Below are 25,237 nucleotides of genomic sequence, written 5' to 3'. Positions count from 1 at the left end.
CAGGTCACTGTATTAATTTGGTTTCCACCACCCTATCTCATACACACCTGGTTTTGATGTCACGGCTGTAATCAAACTTAACTACTTAATTCTGAATTTTTGTTTTGAGAATTTGAAGTGTGAATTTTACCCTGTGAATCAGTTGCATTTTCACAGTTCTGGGATTTGAGTAAAACATTTTGGCAGGTGCCAAATTTCACAGCTAGATTTTGTTTTTTACTTTGTTCCCCATCATTTCAATCCATTTCCTTTATCTTGAACGTACATATTATATTGTGAAGTCTTCTAATTAGTAGTTAATCTGTGAAGTAAAATGGCAATATAAACAGTGACTTGTGCCAAAAAAGAGAAATTGTGGTGACCTTGAATTGCTTGTGACTAGATTTGGCTTTCATTAGATAAATATCCTTTTTGACAGAGGTAGGATGACTTGGCAATTTTAAATTTGACTGCAGTCCAATTTCTTTGGAAAATGCGCAACAGTAAAGCTGGTCAGTTGTTCCTGATACTTACACTGAGATGTCTCTCTTCTGGTGTTTGAGTGGCTTCTGTTATAAAACAAGTCGCCCCTAAAGCTACTTGAGATTCCACATGCCACTCTGGCTGAACAGGTGTATGTGTTCTGCTTAGTTAATCATTTCTGAAATTCTAGTTATGACACTGGCATTGCAGAAGACTTGCAAAGTTTTCATGTAACTTAAGTAATATGCCCAGAAGTGCAACTCTACATTAGTGTCCTCAAATATGGCTACACTATATTTACTTTAATGAAAGAAAATTTGTCTGCACATATTATGAGACTGACCCTTTTGAAGATACTAACTTAATTTGACAGACTAAAAGTAGTTCAATTATGTTTGACCTTTGAGTATCTGATATATTGGATTTGATTTATTATACGTATTAGTATACAGTGAAAAGTATTGTTTCTCATGCGCTATACAGACAAGATGTGGGTATGCCGGCGTTGGACTGGCGTAAACACAGTAAAAAGTCTGACAACACCAGGTTTTAGTCCAACCTATTTATTTGATAATATACTCGCAAGCTTTCGAGGGGTTACCCTCTTCGTCAGGTGAATGGAGAGTTCTCCATTCACCTGACGAAGAGGGTAACCCCTCGAAAGCTTGCGAGTATATTATCAAATAAATAGGTTGGACTAAAACCTGGTGTTGTCAGACTTTTTACTGTCTATACAGACAAAGCATAGTGATCATAGAGAAGGATAGGAGAGACTGCAGAATGTCATGTTACAGTCATAGCTAGAGTGTAGAGAAAGATCAACTTAATGCAAGGTAGGTCCATTCAAAAGTCTGATGGCAGCAGGGAAGAAGCTATTCTCAAGTCGGTTAGTACGTGACCTTGGACTGTTGATCTTTTTCCCGGTGGAAGGGAATGTCTAGGGTGCGTGGGGCCCTGAATTATGCTGTCTGCTTTGCCAAGGCAGCAGGAAGTATAGACAGTCAATGGATGGGAGGCTGCTTTGCGTGATGGGCTGGGCTTTGTTCATGGCCTTTTGTAGTATCTTGCAGTCTTGGACAGCGCAGGGGCCATACCAAGCTGTGATACAACCAGAAAGAATGCTTTCTATGGTGCATCATATATATAGACATTTGCATATACCATTTTCCACAAAAGAAGGGAAGCATATGGATTAGGATGTCTGGAGCTAGGTGAGGTGTTCGTACCTGTTAAATGTTGTTTTGTGGCCTGGGGTTTCTTTTAGTATAACCTGTGCATAGTACAAACAAAAGTGCATATAATGTTGTTTACAAATGGAATCAAAACAACAAAACCAGCAAAAAGATGTTTTAGTGAGGTATGATGAATGCATTGTCTGCAAAAAAATTTAGGGTGCACTCAATGCAAACTGAATTTTTGGGGATGTACCTAATTATTTCAGCAAATATTCTGTTGTGGGTATTACATTCTTGTTTAATTCATCCATTTAGCATAGTTTGTCTGAGCTAGATTGAGTAGAGCAGTACCATACCTGGTTTATAGGTGCCATTTCAAAACTGCTTGTCCTTTTCCTGAAGTGTTTTGTAAAGAGAGATGCTCACATTTCAGAAAATCAAGACACCTATTTTTCTGTTCAGTTGTAATATGCTATTTGGATTAAACACTGATATGAATTCCTTACTCAATGATCAAGCTGATGTGTGATGAAGACAGATTTTTAGATAGCAATGGATGAATGCAATATTTTCAATTTTTTTATTGATGTATGAAAATTCAATTTTAACTTCAGAATTTAAAAAACTGGGCTTCCTTTACCATGTGTGTACATGTTCTATCCTGAGTGTGCCATTTTCTTTTCTTGGAAACATGGTCCTAGATTTTCAGCAAAGTTGCAAGAAGCATGTGTAGCATTCTCAGGAAAGTAGGGAGATGGGAAACTAAGCCAGTTAGCTTAACATCTGTCATAAGGAAATTGCTAAAATCCATTATTGGGAGACTATAGCAGGATATTTTGAAAATAATGATTTAATGAGGCCATTAACATAGATTTGTGACAGGAAATTGTGTTTAACTAAATTTCTTGGAGTTTTTTTGAGGCAGTAACAAGCAAGATGAATAAAGGTGAACCTGTTGGTGTGGTGTACTTGGATTTCCTGAAGGCATTTGATAAAGTGCCACATCTCAGGTTACTATACAAGATAACATTACACGATGTAAGGGGTAAACATATCAGCATGGATAAAGGATTGGTTAGCTTACAGGGGTGTAGACAGTACAGTTAAGTGGGTCTTTTTTGGATTGGCAGACTGTAACAGCTGATGTACCACAGGGGTCAGTGCTGGGGTTTCAACATTTATAGGCTACATCTATTATCTGGATGAAGGGACCAATTGTAGAGTATCTAAATTTGTTGATGAGCCAAGCTGGTGGGAAAGTAAATTGTCAAGAGGAGATAGAGAGTCTGCAAATGGATCTAGACAGATTGTGAGTGGGCAAAAAATTGGCAGATGGCATATACTATGGGAAAATATGAACTTGCCCACATTGGCAAGAAGAATGGAGAAGCAGCATACTGCTTAAATTAAGAGCGATTGCAGAACCAAGGCACAGAGTGCTCTGGTTGTCCCGGTCCATGAATCATATGCAGGTACAGCAAGTAATTAGGAAGGCAGATGGAATATTGGAAGGGGAGACTGTTTCATAAGAAATAGGAGCAGGAGTAGGCCATGTAGCCCTTCGAGCCTGCCCCGTCATTCAGTTGAATCATGGCTGATCTGAAGTGGATCAGTTCCACTTTCCTGCTCTCTCCCCATAACCCTTAATTCCCTTGTCTATGAAAAACCTATCTACCCGTGACTTAAATATATTTAGTGAGGTAGCCTCCACCATTTCAATGGGCAGAGAATTCCAGAGATTCACCACCCTTTTGAGTGAAGAAGTTCCTCCTCAACGCTGATCTAAACTGCCCCCCCCCCACTTGAGGCTGTGCCCTCGAGTCCTGCTATCCTTTCTAAGCGGGAAGGGTCTCTCTACCTCTACCCTATCCATCCCCTTCATTATCTTGTACGTCTCTATAAGATCCCCCTCATCCTTCTAAACTCCAACGAGTACAGTCCCAGTCTATTTAGTCTCTCTTATCCAACCCTGTCATCTCCAGTATCAGCCTAGTGAACCTCCTCTGCACTCCCTCCAAGGCCAATATATCCTTCCGCAAGTGCAGCGACCAAGACTGCACACAGTACTCCAGCTGCGGCCTCACCAGTATCCTGTACAGTTACAGCAAGACTTCCCTACTTTTATATTCTAACCCCCCTCGCTATAAAGGCCAACATTCCATTCACCTTCTTGATCACCTGCTGCACCTGCAGACTGGGTTTTTGCGACTCATGCACAAGGACCCCCAGGTCCCTCTGCACCGTAGCACCGTTCCACTAGTGGGAGAGACTAGAACCAGGCAACATGGTTTTAAAAATAAGAGGTCTACTGTTTGAGATGGAGATGGGAAGAAGATTTTTCTTTTGGAAGAGTTTAGTGTGTGGATTTCTTTCCCAGAAAGTGGGGAGGCTTGGTCATTGAATTTATTCAAGGCAGGTTAGACAGATTTTTGATAGGTGAGGAAGTTGAAGGATTATGGGAGGTCAAATGGCCAAGTGGAGTTGAACTATAATCAGATAAGCCATAATCTTACTGAATCACGGAGCAGTCTCAAAGGCTTACTGGCTTGAATAGCTTACTACTTTTCCTATGCTTTAAGCTTCTCTTAAACAGCTATCATAGCATCTTGTTGCTCTTGTTTGTTTAAATTTATTTAAAGCCTTTATATCTTCTTTTCCCTAAATTCTTGAGATGTGGGCATCAGTGGTAATGCCAGCATTTGGCTGTTCCAAATTGCACCTTGACTGGAGTGGCCTGCCAAGCCTTTTCTGAGGGCAATGAAGAGTTGCCCACATTGCTGTGAGCCTCCAGTCGCATGTAGGCCAGACTGGGAAAGGATGGCAAATTCCCTTCTCTACAGGACGTTAGTGAACCAGATGGGTTTCTACAACCATCAATGATATTTTCATTTCATAATGTTGTTGGAGCTGCACTCACCCAGGCATACGAATTAGGAGCAGGAGCAGACCCTTTGAGCCTTCTTGCTATTCAATGAGCTCACGGATGATCTGATTGTAACCTCAACCTCATATTCTTGCCTACTCTCTAACCTTCTGGATACTGGTTAATTGAAAATTTATCCGTCTCTGCCTTAAAAATATTCACTGATTCTGCTTTCAGTGCCTTTTGAGGAAGTGTTCCAGAGGTTCACAACCCTCTTGAGAGAAAAATGGACAGCAGATTTCCTTCCCTAAAGAATATTAGTGAACCAAATGGGTTTTTATAACAATTGATAGTTTCCCGGCCACCGTTACTGAAACTAGCTTTATATTCCAGATTTATTAATTGGATTAGATACACCAGCTTGCGTAGTGGGATTTGAGCCAATGTCCCCAGAGCCTAGGCCTTTGAATTGCTAGTTCAGTGACATTACCACTACTCCTCCATCTCCCCAAAAAATGAAAGATTACTCATTGCAAGGATTGTTTTCAAATCTGTAAATGAAGGTCTGATATTTGTAATGGGCCTCTGACCTGGAAATTAGTGAAATGGTAGGGTTTTTTTATGTTGTCTCCATCTACATTTGGTTGCTGCTGTTGGTTTTCAAGTATCTAAGTCTGATTAGCTTAGAAATTAAGATTTTGTTGCAATAGTTTACTTTCGGTATGTTCCTAGAAATGGGAAAATCTTGGTGGATAACGAAGAAAGGAGCAACGTACCTCATATCTTTGGTATAGGCGATGTGATTGATGGCAAACCAGAGCTGACACCCGTTGCTATTCAGGCTGGGAAGTTGCTAGCACGCAGGCTCTACGCAGGTTCTACTGTGAAGGTAAGATGTTGTCATCTTAAACATAGAAATACTCCAGCACTCTCCCCATACCTTTAGAGTCTAGAAATCTTATCGATTTCCTTATTGAATATATTCTGTGATTTGACTTCCACAGCCTCCTGTGGTAGAGACTTCCATAAGTTTGCCACTCGAGTGAAGAAATGTCTCATTGTAGCCCTAAATGGCCAACCTGAGTATCCTGAGACTGTGACCCCTTGATCAAGATGCTGTAGCTAGAGGAAACAACATCCCTGCATGCAATCTGTCCAGCCCTGTCAGAGCTTTATAATGTTTCAATTAGATCCCCTTTCATTCTTCTAAATTCTAGTGACAGTCACACCCAATCTTCCCATATAAGACAATCCTACCAGCTCAGGAATCAGATTGGTGAAACTTTGTTTCATTCCCCCTATGGCAAGTATGTTCATTCTTAGATAAAGAAATCAAAACTGCATGCAGTACTCTGGGTGTGGCCTCACCAAGGCTCAGTACAGCTGCAATAAGATGTCCTAGCTCCTGTACTTAAGTTCTCCTGTAGTGAAGGCCAAACTACCATTTACCTTCCGAATCAATTGCTGTACTTGCATGCTTGCTTTCAGTGACTGGTGTTCAGGACATCTCGTTCCTGTTATATGTCAACATTCCCCAGTCTATCACCATTATCTGCAATGCTGCTTCTGCATTCAAAGTGGATGACAATCCACGTTATGCTGCATTTGCCACATTTTTGCTCACTCATGTAACTTGTCTAAATTATCTTGAAGTCTTTTAATATATTTCCCCACCAACTTTTGTGTCGTCATCAAACTTGGAAATATTCCATTTGGTTCCCTGATCCAAATCATTGATATATATTGTGAATAGCTTAGACTTGAGCATTGATCTGAGGGAGACACAGGTAACAGCCTGCCACTTCAAAGAAGACCCTACTATATTCCACTCTGTTTATCTGCTAACCAATTCTCAGTCCGTGCCATTATATTGTTGTTGATTTGTCCAATTTGTACATCGATTAAAGTCACTTATGATTACTGTAGCACAGCATATTATTATATGCATCTCAAATTTCCTGTTTAATACCATCCCCTACCTTGCTCCTATTGTTTGGTGTCTATAGACATCTCCAACTAATGTTTTCCACTACTAGTTGATTATAAGCTCCACCCAAGACTGATTCTACACCTAGATTTTCTGATCCACTATCCCCTCTCTCCACTGCACTGATTTATTTCTTAACTAATATCAACGCTACCCCATTTCCTTTCCCTTTTTTGTCTGTCCTCCCTCAATATTGAATACTCTTGGATATGCAGTTCCCAGCCTTGGTTACCCTATAGCCATGTCTTTGTAATCATATCATACTTGTGTATACTAATTTGTGCTGTTAATTTGTGTACATTATTGTGAATGCTCTGTACATTCCGATACAGTGCCTTTTAAACTTGTCTGTTTAATATTTTTACACATTTTCTTTGTACCATGGCCCTATTTTCTGGCTAGCCCTTGTTTCCTCTGCCTTCCAGTGTTGCTTTCTACTTTTCTGTCTTTCATTATCTTTGTTCCTTTGTCTTGTGTCTCCCCACTCAAGTTCCCATTCCCCCTGCTGCTGTAGTATAAACCCTGTCCATCAGCACCAGCAAATAGCCCTGCAAGGATGTTGATACCAGTCCTGCTAGAGTGCAGTTTGCAAAAGTCCCATCTTTCCCCACGTCATAAGAAATAGGAGTAGGCCATTTGACTCCTTGAATGACTCCTCCATTCAATAAAATCATGGTTCATTCAATTGTGACATTAACTCCATTTTCCTGCCTGTCCCAAATAACCCTTGACTTGCTTGTAGACCCCTTGTTATGTGTACAATATCTGCATGCTTTGTGTGACTGTCCCAGTGGCTCATTTGGTAAAGGCAAATAAGCCAGAAGATCTCTGAATCATAGAACATAGAACACTACAGCACAAACAGGCCCTTCAGCCCACGAGTTGCGCCGATCACATCAACACCTATCTATAACCCCCAATCCCATAAAACCCCATATACTCATCCAGAAGTCTTTTAAAAGACCCCAGCGAGTTCGCCTCCACCACCACTGACGGCAGCCGATTCCACTCACTCACCACCCTCTGAGTGAAAAACTTACCCCTAACATCACTTCTGTACTTTCCTCCCCGCACCTTAAATCTGTGTCCTCTCGTAGCGACCATTTCAACCCGGGGAAATAGCCTCTGAGAATCCACCCTATCCATTCCTCTCAACATTTTATAAACCTCTATCAGGTCGCCTCTCAACCTTCGTCTCTCCAGGGAAAAGAGACCCAGCTCCCTCAACCTAACTTCATAAGGCATGCCTCCCAGTCCAGGCAACATCCTTGTAAATCTCCTCTGTACCCTTTCAATAGCTTCTACGTCTTTCCTATAGTGAGGTGACCAGAACTGCGCACAGTACTCCAAATGAGGCCTGACAAGGGTCTTATAAAGTTGCAGCATTACCTCCCGACTCCTAAACTCAATCCCTCGATTAATGAAGGCCAGTACACCATACACCTTCTTGACCACCTCTTCCACCTGCGAGGCTGATTTAAGAGTCCTGTGGACCCGGACCCCAAGATCCTTCTGTTCTTCAACACTACTAAGACTCCTGCCCTTGATAGTGTACTCGTTCATCCCGTTGGTTCTGCCAAAATGGACGACTACGCATTTATCCGCGTTGAAGTCCATCTGCCACTTCTCCGCCCAGTCCTGCATCCTATTTATGTCCTGCAACTTTTGACATCCTTCCAGACCATCCACAACACCACCGACCTTCGTGTCATCAGCGAACTTACTTACCCATCCCTCCACTTCCTCATCCAGGTCATTTATGAAAATGACAAACAGCAAGGGTCCTAGAACAGATCCCTGGGGCACTCCACTGGTGACTGACCTCCATTCAGAAAAAGACCCATCCACAACCACACTCTGCCTTCTGCAGGCAAGCCAGTTCTGGATCCACAAGGCCAAAGGCCCTTGGATCCCATGCCCTCTCACCTTCTCAGTCTGTAATCAGTCTGATTACATCTGATCTCAGCAAGATCAGTAGTAAGGAGGAGTCCAATCATGGTTCTTGCCCCTGGTCTGTTATCCAATGATTTACGGTTGGAAGTTCCAGTATTGGATCTTGGGTGATGTGAAGTGTGCTCAAGTAACCTGCTGATGTCCTGTCATAGCTGACAAAGAATGACATTGGAAAAGACACCAGCGTTCCTATGGAGCTACAACTCCTGCTTCACTATGGCAGACAGTGAAAATTGTCAGAAGTATTGTAGTCATATCCTGGGAAGTTTTTTGGCTATTTTTATTTTACATGATGAAACCTTTTGTCACTTTGTTTTCCTTGTAATGAAGGTCGAATCCGTTAGTAGTGTAACTTGTAATATGTTGCAATATTTGTCTTCAAGTCACTAAAATAAGACCAAATAGGGGAAAGTACTGTCAGTTCTGTTGATAGCAATTTATTTTTCAGTGTGACTATGTCAATGTGTGCACGACAGTTTTTACACCAATGGAGTACGGATGTTGTGGACTATCTGAAGAAAATGCAAAAGCACTTTATGGAGAAGAACATATAGAGGTAAGAAACTTTTAGTGTTGAATTAAATATGGCTTTTTTGTATTGAGTGGATTTGTTGCCCTCATAAGAACCTTTGCTCCTGCTGGGTCAGTCAGAGTTTGTTTATTTTAAAATTCATCATTGGCAGACCCAAAATCAATGATTTAGATACAATTGCCTGCTGTTTAAGCTTCTTGCTGATTTAATCATTGGTGTTTGAACCTCCTTGGGGATGTGATTAATTGATCTTTAATTTCTTTCTTCTTCCAACAGTTTGCTTGGCTTACTTCCAGATTTGGTACCTTGGTCACTTTTGGATCAGTGTTGACATTTTGACTGCTTATGAAAATAGTCAATTACTGGAGAAGGGATAATCACTCATTCTGTTGCTGTCCAAAGTATTGGACATAATTATCAAATAGAGCATCTTGTGCAGTAAATGTCAGTACCAAAGCAAGATGGCTGTGAAGGACTGGATGTCTTAGAACTCTGCATCATCCTAGTTGAAACTATGGATGTAACCTGTTTATAACCTAAACTTGCTTTCAGCTGATCAAATCCTGGGAATGGAGATTAGAAGTTCAGTAGACCAGTGGTGTGAATGTGACCAGTGGATATATTGTAATATGCATCTTGCTATGTATTATTTGTATAGAGCTTGTAGTGTTATGTCATCTTCTTCACATGATGTGACGTAGATCTGGGGGCCTGTTGCTGCTGTGATAATATGTTCTGCCATTATTACAGTTACTGGAATATCTGGTTAATTGCTCTGACATTACTATTGTTCAACAGAATATATCTTTTGGTGGCCTATATATACTGATTTGATTTATTATTGTTGCATGTATTAGTATACAGTAAAAAGTACTGTTTCTTGCATGCTATACAGACTAAGCATACCTTACATAAAGAAGGAAAAGAGAGAGTGTATAATGTAGTGTTGTAGTCATAGCTAGGGTATAGAGAAAGATCAACTTAATATGAGGTAGGTCCATTCAAAAGTCTGATGGCAGACAATCAAGCACATGGTGTCCATTCAATTGGTCTTTGTTGTTGAGCTCGAGCAAGGTTCCTTCTGGTTGTTCAGTGACTCATCTTGAAAATTACATGTGGACGCAAACTGAAAGCAAGGTAGTATTTGGTAGTGATGTTTTCCAGTGGTTAAATTGAGTCTTATGGTCTGGATTCGCATGGAATATGCTTCAAGAGGAGTGGAGCATTTTTGGATGGGATGGGTAGTGGCAGGGTGGGGTTGGAGGGATTTCCTGTAAAATGTTTCGAGCTGTAGTGTGGTGCTGACTGGAATTTGTACTGTTGATCTCCTTGTTCTGAACTTAATTCATTCACACTAGAAACTTGGTAACATATATAAGGAGCTAATGTATAAGAAGACCATTCTCCTTTAAATGTGGGTTGACAGTAATTATGCACGTGGGTTATTGTGTGAAAAGAAAGCAAATGAGCAATTTACTGAGTTTTTCCTGTCATCGATCAAAGTGCAGAATACCTTTAGTGACATCTCATATTCATTACTTGGAGTTCTCAAATGCAGGAAGAAGCAGGTTACATTAGAGGTGAAAATAGTGGTATTTATGTTCAAACGGCTATGGAATAACAACTTGGTTCAGATTCCACCGTTATATTTGCAATTTTGGTACCCTGTTTACCCCAACAAGGCTGGGGAGTGGATTGAATTTATTGCTGGGGCTGAGACAATGGTTTTGGACTTCATAATATTTAACTGGACATAGGAATTACAACTCATCCAAGATTGGATGTCAACCAGTGTTTTGAGGATACACAGGATTGGAAGAGTCAACTGAGTTGGAGCTTGCTGTCATCAGCTTATGTGAAAGCTGAGCTATAAATAAAGTGAGAAGTGCAGGAGTTGATGCTTTGAAAAGTCCCTGGACACTGATACAAGGAGGGAAGGGGAAAGCAATTCTTGAGATTAATTGGCCATGGCTGCACAGATAAAAATGGAACCGAGAAAGAGCAGTTCCAGTAGACAATGGAAGAGTAATGTTGGAGGATATTACAGTGTGTCAGTTTGAATATAGTATTCTTTTTTACTGGCATTGGTTGAGAGTTCTGAATATGTGTAGGTTTTGGAGGGCCTTCAGTCTGCGAGTGTTCTGCAAGCAAGGCCTGTTTTACAAGTGCTTCTGTTTTCATGGTCATTACTATTGTGCTGAGTTACTGCTATTAAGTTTTTTGTTATTTTATTATACAATGAAGATCTTTCTCTTAAACAACACATTCAACTATCTGTATTGTGGTCTCAAGTTACCACAGAGGACAATAGGGTTATTATTCCAAAGGCTGCAAAGTGGGCAAGGAGGCAGTGTAACACAACTGTAGATGATATAATTTTTTTAACTTGGGCCATTTCATTGCTGTGGCAGGAGCAGAAATCTGATTAAAGATTCAAACATTTGAACTGAGAAAGTTGGAACTGATTTAAAAGGTAACAATATTTTCAATATGGAATGGCTCTTTGCAAGGACAGGAGTTTTACATCAATGGGGACGAAGTAGAAAGGGTCGAGAGTTTGTTTTTAGGTGCCTAGATCACCAACAACCTGTCCTAGTCCCCCATGCTGATAGCATAGTTAAGAGCCCACCAGTGCCTATACTTTCTCAGAAGACTAAGGAAATTTGGCATGTCAGCTATGACTCTCGCCAGCTTTTACAGATGCACCATAGCATTCTTTCTGGTTGTACCACAGCTTGGTATGGCTCCTGTTCTGCCCAAGACTGCAAGGAAGTACAAAAGGCCATGAATGTAGTACAACCCATCACGCAAACCAGCCTCCCATCCATTGACCCTGTCTACACTTCCCACTGCCTCGGCAAAGCAGCCAGCATAATCAAAGACCCCACGCGCCCCGGACATTCTCTCTTCTGTCGGGAAAAAGATACAAAAGTCTGAGGTCACGTACCAACCGACTTTGCTGCTGCTGAGACTCTTGAATGAACTTACCTTGCATTAAATTGATCTTTCTGTACTCTCTAGCTATGACTATAATGCTACATTCTGCACTCCCTTAATTCCTTCTCAATGAAAGGAATGTTTTGTCTATATAGTGTGCAAGAAACAATACTTCTCACTGTATACTAATACATGCAACAAATCAAATCAAAAACTTTTTTTGAAGACGGGGTTGAGAATGGTAATTTGGAAGGGGTATTGGACACAACGTGAGAAAGAGCAGTTGCATTCAGGTACATGGAGGTTAGGAAGGGAATTGGACTTATCAAATTCGTCAAAATTGAGATAGGCATCTTATGGGCAAGATGAGATTTGAGAGGGCATGGATGAAGATAAGAGTCTGGCATCAGGACTAGGTAAAATAGCAGTCGGCATCTGAACAGACCTTGTTAGAAGCCTATAGGGTACTTGCTTTTGTGTGATGGTAAAGGGGGCAATGTGGAGAGGTTAGAGTCAATAGCAAGAGAGTTTATGCAGAGGGCCAAAGTTGTTTTGTCCTGTGCTGAGCCAGAGGAAACAGTTGTGAAAACTATTTGAAGTGTGAGCTTTGATGGCATGCAGCCAACCACTAGAAGCGATGAAAAGAGTTAGAATGTTATCAGAATACATGTAGAAGCTAACTTTGTTACTGACGGCTGTCTGGATATAGTGGATAGACTTAAAACATGACTAGGCAAGTTCAGTGCATGTTTAGCCTCTGCAAGTTTGAATAATATTGCCTTGTTCCAATTTTTGGTGAACTTTGTCACGGTTTGCTTTTGCAACACCTTTTGAGCTATTCAGCAGTGCCAGGGGCAATTCACTACTTCATATTGCTGAGCCCCAGTATTGCAGGGAGCTATCTATATTTTTAAGGATGCCTAACATTGCACTTTTTTTAAGAAGTAAATTATTTCTGGAGCCTTGAATGCTTGGTTTGCTTTCTGAAGCTTTTGCTTTTTGTTGAATGTTTTTATTTTGAAATTTTGTGTTGACTATTCACATTATGGATTTCAGGTGTATCACAGCATGTTCTGGCCACTGGAGTGGACAATACCAGGAAGGAGTAAGAATGGCTGCTATGGCAAGGTGATTTGTGCAAAGCTGGATCATGTAAGTTGTTTGTCAAATATTTTTTCTAGAATGGAATAGGAGTATGGCTGTATAATTATTTTAAACACTTGAAGTAGACTCTTTCCTGCTCAAATTGCATGAGTAGGTTCTGAAACTGTGATTTGAAGCAGAGCTTCACAAGAATATTGCAGGAGTTGGACTTAGAGTCAGAGGATTCCAGCATGGAAAGAGGCCCTTTGGCCCAACTTGTCCATGCCGCCCCTTTTTTAAGCCCTAAGCTATTCCCAATTGCCTGCATTTGGCCCATTATCCCTCTATACCCATCTTACCCAAGGTACTGTCTTGATGCTTTTTAAAAGCCAAAATTGTACTGCCTCTACTACTACCACTGGCGGCTTGTTCCAAACTCTTCCCTCTGTGTGGAAAAAATTGACCCTCTGGACACTTTTGTATCTCCCCCCCCTCACCTTAAAACTATGCCGTCTAGTTTTAGATTCCCCTAAGTTTGAGAAAAGATATTTACCATTTAGCTGATCTCTGCCACTCATTATTTTATAAACCTCTAAGATCACCCCTCAACATCTACGCTCCACAGAAAAATGACCCAGTCTATCCAGCCTCTCCTTATAACACAAACCATTGAGTCCCGGTAGCATCCTAATAAATCTTGTCTGCATTCTTTCTAGTTTAATAATATATTTTCTATGATAGGGTGACCAAAACTGTACACAGTATTCCAAGTGTGGCCTTACCAATGTCTTGTACAACTTCAACAAGATGTCCCAATTTGTACAAAATTTTACTTCATGCTTCATGAAACTGGTTAGGTGACTGTTAGGAACAGTAGTTGCATCTCCAGTACCTTGCTCAGCAGTCTACTCAAGTAGTTATTAACACTTAGGCTTTCTACCTATGGATTTGGCGAGGCAATAGCACAGTAGTATTGTCACTGGACTAGTAACCCAGAGACCCAAAGCAAGATCTAGGGACCTGGGTTCAAATCCCACTGTACCAAATGGTGAAATTTAAATCAGATAAAAATCTGGAATGAAAAAAGTCTTAATTGTCATAAAAACCCATTTGGTTCACTAATACCCTGTAGGGAGGGAAGTCTGCTGTCGTTACCTGGTCTGACCCCACATGTGACTCCAGGTCACAGCAATGTGGTTGACTCAAATTATTTCTGAAATAGCAATTAGGGACAGGCAGTAGATGCTAGCTTATGTCTTGTAAAATGAATTTTTAAGTAACTGCAGCTGAACACAAATCTGCCCCTGCTCAGCAACTCCTCCACTCATCCCACCCCTCAGGTTCTCTGCTCCTTTCTGTTATGACGTGTTAACACCGATTTGGAAATTCAATGGGAGTTTTTTAAATACTTAATCCTCTTATCATTTCTCAGATCATAGGCAGTCAAAACAATTTTGTATGATGGAATGCCTCTACCAGAGAAGATGCATGTTTTTCTTGAAAGAGTCTTTTGAGTTAAGTCAGAAGTGGAAATATTTAACTTTCATATTCCAGATAATAGGTTGCAACTTTGGATCTTCATCTGAACTTTTGAAGATGCGCTCATTAATTGTAAGTACCAATTTTATCAGCAAAACTTATTAAATTAACTTTCGTTCTGGTTCTAGTCCAGAGTAGTGGGATTCCACGTGCTTGGTCCGAATGCTGGAGAAATCACTCAAGGTTTTGGTGCAGCAATGAAATGTGGTATGACCAAAGAACAACTGAACAGCGTCATTGGCATACATCCAACCTGTGCTGAGGTAAGGCTTGGATATTTGTCCGTTTTCATTTTCTATCATAACTCTTTTTAATTATTGTATCGCAAAAAAAAAGTACATTGGAAGTATCAGATCCCTTTGTGGCTTTTCTTGCACTTCACATTTTGTTTTTCCTTTTCTAGCTTGTGGTTTCACAGGTGCTGGCAGTTTCTCCAAATTACTTTGTGACTGGTCTATTTGTTCTTTAAGCCTAGGTAGAAGCAGTCGCTGAGTGTGAACTTCCTGTTAGAACTTGAGATTGATGTGTGTCACTTTTTCTCCAAAAGGAGAATCTGATAGCTATCAATCAGAGCATGCTTTACCAACTGAGTCCAAGTGTTCCCTATAACTACTTGGCACTAACTAAAGACTGACCATGTAAAATTCTGATATAACATTGTGATGTAAGGGTAGGCAATGGTGCAGTGGTAATTCTGGCCTTGTGTGACTTTGTGGAGTCTGCATGTTCTCCCTGTGTCTGCGTGGGTTTCTTTCGCAGGTTAAGTGGATTGGCCAAGCTAAATTGTACCTTCATGTCCAAAGGATGCATTAGTATCGTGGGTTAGCCATGCTAAATATGCAGGGATAGGATGTGAGCATGGACTTGGATAGGATGCTGTTTTGTAGAGTTGGTGCCAATTCAATGGGCCGAAAGGTCTCCTGCACTGTAGGGATTCTATGAAATTAAATCCAGAGACCTGGGGCAATGCTCTGAGCATTTGGGTTCAAATCCCATCATGGCACGGGATACAATTTAAAGTCTCAGTAAAATATCTGGAATTAAAAATCTTAATGATGACCATGAAACCATTGTCAATTGTTGTAAAACCCATCTGGTTCTGTAATGCCCACTGTGTTAATCCAGACCCACAGCAAGTCGTTGTCCTCTAAAATGCTCAGCAATCCACTCAGTTGTATTCAAGTGCTACAAATGGAGCAAAAGGGAATGATGTTGGACAGACTATCTCGCATTGACCTAGACACCAGAAGCAACAGTGGCAAACCCAGACTTGTTGACCTACAACGTCGTCCTTACTAACATCTGGGTGTTTATGCCAAAATTGGGAGAACTGTCTGATGGACTACAAGCCTGACATCATCATACTGATGGAATCATATCTTACAGATAATGTCCCAGGCACTACCATCACCTTTCCTGGATATGGCCTGTCTCAATAGTGGGATAGACACAGCAGAGGTGATAGCACAGTGGCATATAGTCTGGAGGGAGTTCCCTGGGAATCCTCAACATTGACTCTGGACTCCATGAAGTCTCATGGCACCAGGTTTAACATGGACATGGAAATCTCTTACTGGTTACCATCCCCTATCAGCTGATGAATTAGTACCCCACATTGAACATCACTTGGAGGATGCACTGAGGGTGGCGAGGGCACACAATGTACTCATAGGTGAGGGACTTCAATGCTCATCAGCAAGAATAACTTTTTAGAACACAGCAAATCAAGCTGGCCGGCCCTCTAAGGACATTACTGCTAGACTGGATTTGTGTCAGGTGGTGAGGGAACCAACAAGGGAAAATCATACTTGACCTCATCCTCACCAACTTTCCTGTTGCAGCTGCACCTGTCTATGACAGTGTCAGTAGGAGTGACCACCGCATTGTAGAGACCTTGTAGAGACAAAGTCCTGTCTTTACTTTGCCACGTTGCTAAATGGGATAGACTGTGGGCCATCGTCAGCAGCAGAACTGTACACAACCACAATCTGTAACCTCATGGTCTGGCATACCACCCCACTCCACCATTGCCACCCTGGTTCAGTGTAGAGTGCAGCAGGGCACAGCAGGAGCAACACCAAGCATATGTAAAAAATGTGGTGTCAATCTTGTGACGCTATAGCTCAGGAACTCCTGTGTGCCAAGCCACACAAGCTCAGTGATCCCACAACCACAGGATCAGATCTAAGCTCTGCAGTCCTGCCACTTCCAGCCATGTTGGTGGACAATTAAACAGCTCATTGGGGGAGGAATCTCCATAAATAACCTCATCCTCAATGATGGAGGAGCCCAGCACATTAGTACAAAAGATGAGGCTGAAGTGTTTGCAATAATCTTCAGGCAGGAGTGCCAAGTGGATGAGCCATCTTGACCTCCTCTGGAAGTCCCAAGCATTGTACATGTTAGTCTTCAGACAATTTGATTCACCATGTGTTATCAAGAAACATCTGAAGGCACTAGATATACAAAGGCTAGCCGCCCTAATATTCCAGTAGTGGTATTGAAGACTTGTGCTCCAGAACTTGCCATGCCCTAACCAAGTGTTCCAGTACAGCTACGACACCGACATCTACCCGGTGATGAGGAAAATTGCCCAGGCATGTCCCATACATAAGAAACAGGACAAATCCAACCAGACCAGTTACTGCCCCATCTGTCATCTTGATCATCGGTAATATGATGGAAGGGGTCATCAACAGTGTTATCAAGTGATATTTGCTCAGTAATAATCTGCTTACTGATACTCAGTTTGGGTTTCATTAGTTTCATTTAATTCCTGACTTCATTACAACCTTGGTTCAAACATGGACCAAAGAGCAGATTGCTAGAGGTGAGAGTGGCTGCCTTTGACATCAAGGCAACATTTGACCAAGTAAGTCAAGGAGCCCTAGCAAAATTGGAATCAATGGGAATTGGGGGAAACGCTCTTCTGCTTGGAACCATACCTAGCACAAAGAAAAATAGTTGTTGAAAATCCATCAAATCCATCAGCTCTAGAACATTACTGCAGGAGTTTCTCAGAGTAGTGTCCTATGCCCAACCATCTCCAGCTGCTTCACCGAAAACCTTACTACTATCATAAAGTCAGAAGTGGGAATTGTTCAGTATCATTCATGATTCCTCAGATACTGATGTAATCTATGTCCAAATGCAGCAAAACCTGCACCATGTTCAGGCTTGACTGACAAGTGACAAGCAACATTTGTGCTACACAAGTGCTCATGACCATTTCCAAATGGAAAGGATCCAACAATTGCCCCATGACATTCAATGGCAACACCATCGCTGAATCCTCCACTATCAACATTCTGGCAGTTTCCATTGCCCAGAAACTAAACTAGACCAGCCATATCAATACTGTGGCTACCCATGCAGGTTATAGACTAGAATTCTGCAGTGAGTAACTCACCACCTGATTTCCCCAAAGCCTGTCCACCTCTCCATTTGCCTGGATGAGTGCAGCTCCAACAACACTCAAGCTCAACACAATCCAGGACAAAGCTGCTTGATTGCTACCCGTTCCACAAATATTTAATCCCTCCACCCCAACACTCAGTCATGTGTACCATCTAGAAGTTGCACTGCAGTGGTTCAGGAAGACAAGGGCAACTAGGGATGGGCAATGAATGCTGGTCTAGCCAACAATGCCCACATTCTGTAAATGAACTAATAAAGTACGCTCAGCACTGCTATATCATTGTATTTCACTTGCCAAATCTTTGGAGAAACAATCCCCTGGTGCCTTGCTGATGTGTTTATGGTGGAAGGGCAAGGTTACAGAGCAGAGTTTGTTAATAGGAATATGTTTTCAGGTAGCCACTTGAATTGTCATGATGGATCATTTATCTTGTGTGTAATTAAAGTTATTGATCTGCCTCCCTCCTCCTCTTGCAGTTAATTATTTTTTCTTTTGTGTAGGTGTTCACCACAATGGAAATAACAAAACGATCAGGTGTGGACATTTCAAAGAAAGGAGGTTGCTGAGGTTAAACCCTGCTGTTGTAATGCTGCTGCTTTCTGCATGCACTTCCTCTGTTATGTGGTTGGCTGAACCTGCATCTGTCTCCACTCAGGTAAAACTAACAACTCACAACAAGAATATTAAGTAAAATTCACCTTGAAACAACGAGTTGTGCAGTGCCTTGAGTTGCACTTCGTACCTGTCACAGCAGAGGATCATGGTGTGTGCATGGGGTATGCAGATCAACAGCGGGGGTAAACCTCAAGTTGGAACTTTGACCCAACCTGCTTGGAAGGGCATTGAAAAAGATAGTGCCTCCTTGAAGTTTTGGCCTGGAACCTGATTTGAGGTGGGCCATGACGGATGACTAACAAGCAAGGTCTGGAACTTCTACGTCCAATCGTGCTTCCTTTTTGTGGTGAGGCTTTAGTCTTGTGGAACAGTTTGAAGTCTCACCGGGTAATACTGTTCCTTGTTTCTTAAATGTGTGTTGGGCTGCTGATGGGGAGGTGCTGAGATGAATGTGTTTTTTCCTCTGTACAGTTTAGGTAACTAGCATCATTGTACTCGATGTTTATAAGTTTTAACAAAATCAAGAACTTGTCTGTAAAGGAACATGTCATGTTTGATTCATATTTAAACTCTGTACAATACCAATCTTGTACTTTTTCACCAAAAAAAGTTGATTATGTTTCAGGAAGCATGAACCTGAATGTTTTTCTGTTTCAACAAAGAATCTGCCTTACATGTAACTATCTACACTTTGCTACCTGTCCCTTTTTAAAAAAACTTGGTAGTCTAAAAGGAGTAACCAACAACTGCTGGCCAAACTTGTTAGTTGCGGGTGTTCTGTTTTTTTAAAAGAAAATGAGTGGGAATTGGTGGATCTGTAAACTGCCTTTAGCAGATACTTATAATTAAAATTGGGGTTTTTGTAATGGAATTGGGATTTTGAATAAAAGTGGATGTATTGAATGAATTTTTGTCTTGTACATCTTGGGATACCTAAATGAGAGCTGGACTGTTCATCCAAAGTTGTTCAAAGCTGTTTATTTTTTAATGGGTTCTAATTAGTAAGAAGTTTAGTACACTGCTGTACTTTCTTTCACATATCAATTTTAAGTTAAATTGAAATGGTTTGTGTTTTCCAGCATCACAACCCATTGCCTTCATTCCTCCCATTCTTCACCTTTTTAATTTGGAACACTTGCACTCCAAGCTCAGTTTGGATACATGTACGCATTTTGTGACGTTGTGCAGTTTGTTTGAAGATAACCATCAGTGCTTGTTCTTTAATTAGGATGTTTCTTTTTCATTAGTTTATCATTGGTGTCCATCTGAGTAGAACTTTCATGACATTTGATTGTATTCGGCCTCTGAGCAGCAGTAACTTGAACAATTCCATTGTGAACAAAGTTTGTTATCCAAAATGCATTTAATAAAAATAAAATCTGTATAGAATTCAAAACTGTGTGCAAGATGTGTATTTCTGTTCAGGCAGAAGACTTGGATGGTATTGTCAAGTATTTGTGGTATTTGGCTGCTGCAGTTCAGTTATTGGGTCAGTTGGATGTCATTGCTGCTGAAGTGCAAATTTGTGACCCATTTTCATTCATATAAGCTGGAATTTGATGCTGTCTATAAAGGAAAATGACCTGTAGGTGTAAATACTATTCAGCCCATTTCCTTTGCCATCTCTTCTTTGCTAGAGCATTTTGCTGAAACCAGATCGTAACTCTTCATTACTGAAATACCGCAAAATTTATTTTGCATTCAGGAGTTGATAAAATGCTGAATTGACTTCTGAATGCAACTGAATATTGAATGGATTGTGCGCTGAAAGTCACCTGGAAATTCTTCTCTTCAGTTAATCTTGCTAAAGGGTTTTTGTGGTACAAGTGTGAAATGGTTCAGGGATCTTGGCTACTCTCCATTTTGCTTCAATTAAATTCTACTTTAACCTAAGTTGCCCTCTTCCTTCTGATTTCACTGGGTTCCTTTCCCCATTGACATTCAAAATCTTCAGCTGTGAGTGCCAATTGTCTCTCACTTACCTTTCTGTGATAACCAGATTGCTACATGGTTTCATTCCATTCTCCACTCTCTTCACTATTGCCCAGTGATGTAAAGTCCAGCAGTCATGGTCCTATTCTCTGGATGTCCACCCTTAAAATTCTCAACATTCACCTGTAGCACAATGTAATATGGCAGAGATGGAGACCATTTGGCCCATCAGGCCTGTGCTGACCCTTTGAAAGAGAGAACAAATTGGTCCTACCTTCCCCATTGCCCTTAAAGTTTTCGTTTTGAAATATTTATTCACATACTTAAGCTTTTATCTGTTTCTTCTTTAGCCACTGTGTTTCAGATCATATCTTCTGATCATATTTAAAAAATGAGTTCCCCACCTTAGGTTTAATATAATTGGCAAGAGGGCCAGTGACCTGTCACTGGAAGCTTTCTTCTTTTCCCTTTCTAAACCCCCTCCATAACTTTGCGTATTAAATCACACTTCGCTTTGTGTCCCCCTTACAGAAATCTCAAAGTCTCTAGATTCTCAATGTAACTGATGTCCCTTAGCCTAGGTGCCATTTTGTAAAGTCTCAAGTCATCCTGCAGAAGATACAGAGGATAGTTAAATGAAGGGTACAGAGAAATTTAGATAATTTCCCTTGGAGCAGAGAATACATAGAATCCCTACAGTGCAGAAGGAGTCCATTCATCCCATCGAGTCTGTACTGACAATCCCACCCAGACTCTATCCTTGTAATCCCACGTAATCCCTCACCAAGGGGCCAGACCCCATATGTTCCCCGTAATCCCCCTAACCTATATATCTCGGGCAACTAAGCAGCAGTTCAGCATAGCCAATCCACCTAACCTGCACATATTTGGAATGTGGGAGGAAACTGGAGCATCCAGAGGAACCTCACGCAGACACAGGGAGAATGGAGTTTGCACACGGACAGTCACCCAAGGCCACAATTGAACCTGGGTCCATGGCGCTGAGAGGAAGCAGCGCTAATCACTGTGTCACTGCTGCCCATATGCTGGAAGTTCAAAAGAACTTGCAAAAGAATAAAGAAGGGACAGTTCCTGATACCAAGAGCATGACCCTTCACTGTTGGGACAAAATCCTGAAACTCCCTTTCTAACAGCACTGTGGGTGTACCTACTGCCCAGGTCTTGCTGTAATTGGCCATGAACTGCTTCAGTATACAAGGGGTTCCGAATGGCGCTGAACATTGTGCAATCATCAGCAAACATCTCCACTTCTGAACTAGACATGGAAGGGAGAGCATTGATGAAGCAACTGAAGATGGTTGGGCCAGGGACATTATCCTGAGGAATTCCTGTAGTGATATCCTGGAGCTGAGATGACCAACGTCTACCAACCATGCTAGATATGGCTTCCGAGCAGCAGAGGGTTTCCTCCCTATTCCCATTGATTACAGCCTTGCTAGGGCTCCTTGCTGCATTACTTGGTCAAATACTGCCTTGATGTCAAGAGCAGTCACTCTCACTTCACCTCACCTCTGACATTCAGATCTTTTGTCCATGTCTGTACCAAGACTAATGAAATCAGGATCTGAATGACCCTGGTGGAAGCCAAACAGAGCATTGATGGGCAGATTATTCTACCCAAGTGTTGCTTGATAGCGTTCTTGATAATCTGTTCCATCACTGTTGATCGAGAGTAAAATGATGGAGCGGTAATTGGCCAAAACAAAGAAAATTACAGCACAGGAACAGGCCCTTAGGCCCTTTGGCCCTCCAAGCCTGCACTGACCATGCTGTCCCACTTGACTAAAATCCCCTACCCTTCTGGAGACCATATCCCTCTATTCCCATCCTATTCATGTATTTGTCAAGACGCCCCTTAAAAGTCAGTACCATATCTGCTTCCACTACCCACCCTGGCAGCGAGTTCCAGGCATCCACCACCCTCTATGTAAAAAAAAAACCTGCCTCGTACATCTTTAAACCTTGCCCCTCGCATCTTAAACCTGTGGCCCCTAGTAATTGACTCTTCCACCTTGGGGATGAAGAAGGGAAAGGGTTAATGAATTTGGTACCTACAATATATCACAAACATAATCCTTCATCATGGCTGATCTTCCCAGGCTTATATTGCTCCTGGCGTTAATGTAAATTACTTGTTCGTGTCTTTCATTCTTTAACTCTCATAAAGACAGATGGTGAGGTGTGAATATAAAGGTAGATGGTCAGGTGTGAATGTTATTTTGCAGACATTGCAAGCATTTCCTGTTTATGTTCATTGCACATCATTAAATGACTGTGGTTGGGAAGCCACGATCATACTAATAACTTCAGAGATAGAAGCTGTGACCACACAAATAATTTCAAGGACAGATGCTGATGCAGTTGCAGGTGTGATAATTGAAGGAGGAAGATTAGAGACCTGGCCCGGCAGTGGAAGTTTGTCATACTTGTTACTAAAACTCATGATGTATAAATACCTATTTGTATTTGTGTCTCAGGAGAAGTCTGGTAGTCCTTGTTTGGAACCAGTTTCTCCCAAAGCTTTGGAATAAAAGCCACTGTATTTTGACTCACTGATAATCTCAGAGGTTTCTTTATCCACAACAGGGAAAATGTTTCTAACTATCCAACTGAATTTGTCTTGTTACTTGTGTGCAGGACGTACGTGGGTAATTTCCCACATTGCCGGGTAGATGCTAGCGTTGTAGCTGTACGGGAACAGCCTGGCTAGGTGCACAAGTCTTCAGGACTATCGCTGGAATATTGTCAAGGCCCATAGCCATTGCAGTACCTAGTGCCTTCAGCCATTTCTTGATACTTGGAGTGAACCGAATTGGCTGAAGACTGATAATCAGTGATGCTACGGGCCTCTGCAGGGCTACCCACTTGGCACTAATGGCTGTGGGTTGTAGAGAACACTTCCTCCTTAAAGGGCTGGCAGTTTAAACCTGAGCTGAGGAGAAATTTCTCCTGAGGGTGAGTGTCGTTGGAACTCCTTGCCACAGAGAACTGTGAGTGCAGAGCCCTTGTGAGTATTTGAAGGTGTGACAGATTTATGATCAGTAAGCAAATTAACTGATATGAGAAAAGGGCAGAAAAGTGGCCGTGAGAAATGTTGGATCGGTCATTATCTGTTGGACCGAGGAGCAGGCTTAAGGGGTGAACGGGCTCCTCCTGTTCCTATTTCTTATGGTCTTATCATTTGCACAGATGTGCTGGGTTCCCCCATCATTGAGGATGGGGATGTTTGTAGTGTTGCCTCTTTTAGTGACTTGCTTAATTGTTCGTCACCATTTATGGCTGGATGTGGCAGGACTGCAGAGCTTAAATCTGGTCTGGTTTTTTTGGAATTGTTTAGCTCTGTCTATTGGTTGCTGTTTGGCACGCAAGTAGTCCTGTGCTGTAGCTTCACCTGGCTGACACATTTTTAGGTATACCTGTTCCTTTCCTGCCCTCCTGCACTCTTCATTGAACTTCATTGATCCCCTGGCTTGATAGTAATGGTAGAGTGGGAGATATGGCAGGCCATAAGGTGACACATTGTGGTTGTGATGATCTGGAGATGCCGGATTGGACTAGTGTGGGACAAGAAGTCTGTCAACACCAGGTTGAAGTCCAACAGGTTTATTTGGCATCACGAGCTTTCGGAGCGCTGCTTCTTCATCAGGTGCGTGGGGAGTTCACAAATAGGGCATATATAGACAAAGACTTAATTGCAAGATAACGGCCTGCCATACCCCCCACTCTACCATTACCACTAAGCCAGGGGATCAATGACGAGCGCAGGAGGCAGGGAAAGAACATAAGAACATAAGAAATAGGAGCAGGAGTAGGCCATCTAGCCCTTCGAGCCTGCCCCGCCATTCAATAAGATCATGGCTGATCTGTCGTGGCTCAGTTCCACTTTCCCGCCCTCTCCCCATAACCCTTAATCCAAAATATGGTGTCAATCTGGTGAAGCTACAGCTCAGGACTACTTGCATGCCAAACAGATCTGATTGGAATGTGACGCTTTACAGGTAATTGAGTCATCTGTAAAGACTCGCAATCCAACCATTATCTTGCAATTGAGTCTTTGTCTATATATGCCCTGTTTGTGAACCCAACTCTCCACTCACCTAATGAAGGAGCAGTGCTCCGAAAGTTCGTGATACCAAATAAACCTGTTGGATGTAACCTGTTGTTGTGAGACTTCTCATTGTGGTTGTGTCCATTATGGCTTCTGCTGGTCATAGAATTCCTTCAGTGCAGAAGAGGTCATTCAGCCCATTGAGTCTGATAGAGCATTAGAACGGAGTTGAGGAGGAACTTCTTCACTCAAAGGGTGGTGAATCTCTGGAATTCTCTGCCCGTTGAGGTGGTGGAGGCTGCCTCGCTAAATATTATTAAGACGCGGGTTGATGGGTTTTTGATAAGAGAGGGGATTAAGGGTTATAGGGAGAGGGCGGGAATGTGGAACTGAGCGACGACAGATCAGCCATGATCTTATTGAATGGCGGGGCAGGCTCGAAGGGCTAGATGGCCTACTCCTGCTCCTATTTCTTATGTTCTTATGTTCATTCCACGTAGGCCCTATCCTGTAACCCTACATATTTACCCTGCTAATCACCCTAACCTACATATCTTAGGACATTAAGGAAATTTAGCATGGCCAATCCACTTAACCTGCGCCTCATAGTTGCCCAGTTTTGAGTTGTTAGATCTGTTCAATGTCTATCCCGTTTAGCAAGGTGGAAGTGCC

At 41.8% G+C, this 25,237-nt stretch overlaps 1 protein-coding gene across 1 annotated transcript in view; it reads left to right on the top strand.

Moving 5' to 3' along the window:
• The window catches only part of txnrd3 (thioredoxin reductase 3), a 65,946-nt gene extending 45,986 nt beyond the window's left edge, over window positions 1-19,960 (top strand). The window contains exons 12-16 of the mRNA XM_080218629.1: window positions 5,233-5,389; window positions 8,889-8,996; window positions 12,966-13,061; window positions 14,660-14,794; window positions 18,450-19,960. Of these exons, the coding sequence (XP_080074755.1) occupies window positions 5,233-5,389; window positions 8,889-8,996; window positions 12,966-13,061; window positions 14,660-14,794; window positions 18,450-18,515 (562 nt within the window). The 3' untranslated portion in view covers window positions 18,516-19,960. The remainder of the gene's footprint in view (window positions 1-5,232; window positions 5,390-8,888; window positions 8,997-12,965; window positions 13,062-14,659; window positions 14,795-18,449) is intronic.
• Window positions 19,961-25,237: the final 5,277 nt, after the last annotated feature.

This window comes from Carcharhinus amblyrhynchos, chromosome 3, assembly GCF_965287045.1.
Source record: "Carcharhinus amblyrhynchos chromosome 3, sCarAmb.v2.hapA, whole genome shotgun sequence".
Taxonomy (NCBI): Eukaryota; Metazoa; Chordata; class Chondrichthyes; order Carcharhiniformes; family Carcharhinidae; genus Carcharhinus; species Carcharhinus amblyrhynchos.
This window is presented reverse-complemented; position numbering and strand designations above follow the sequence as displayed.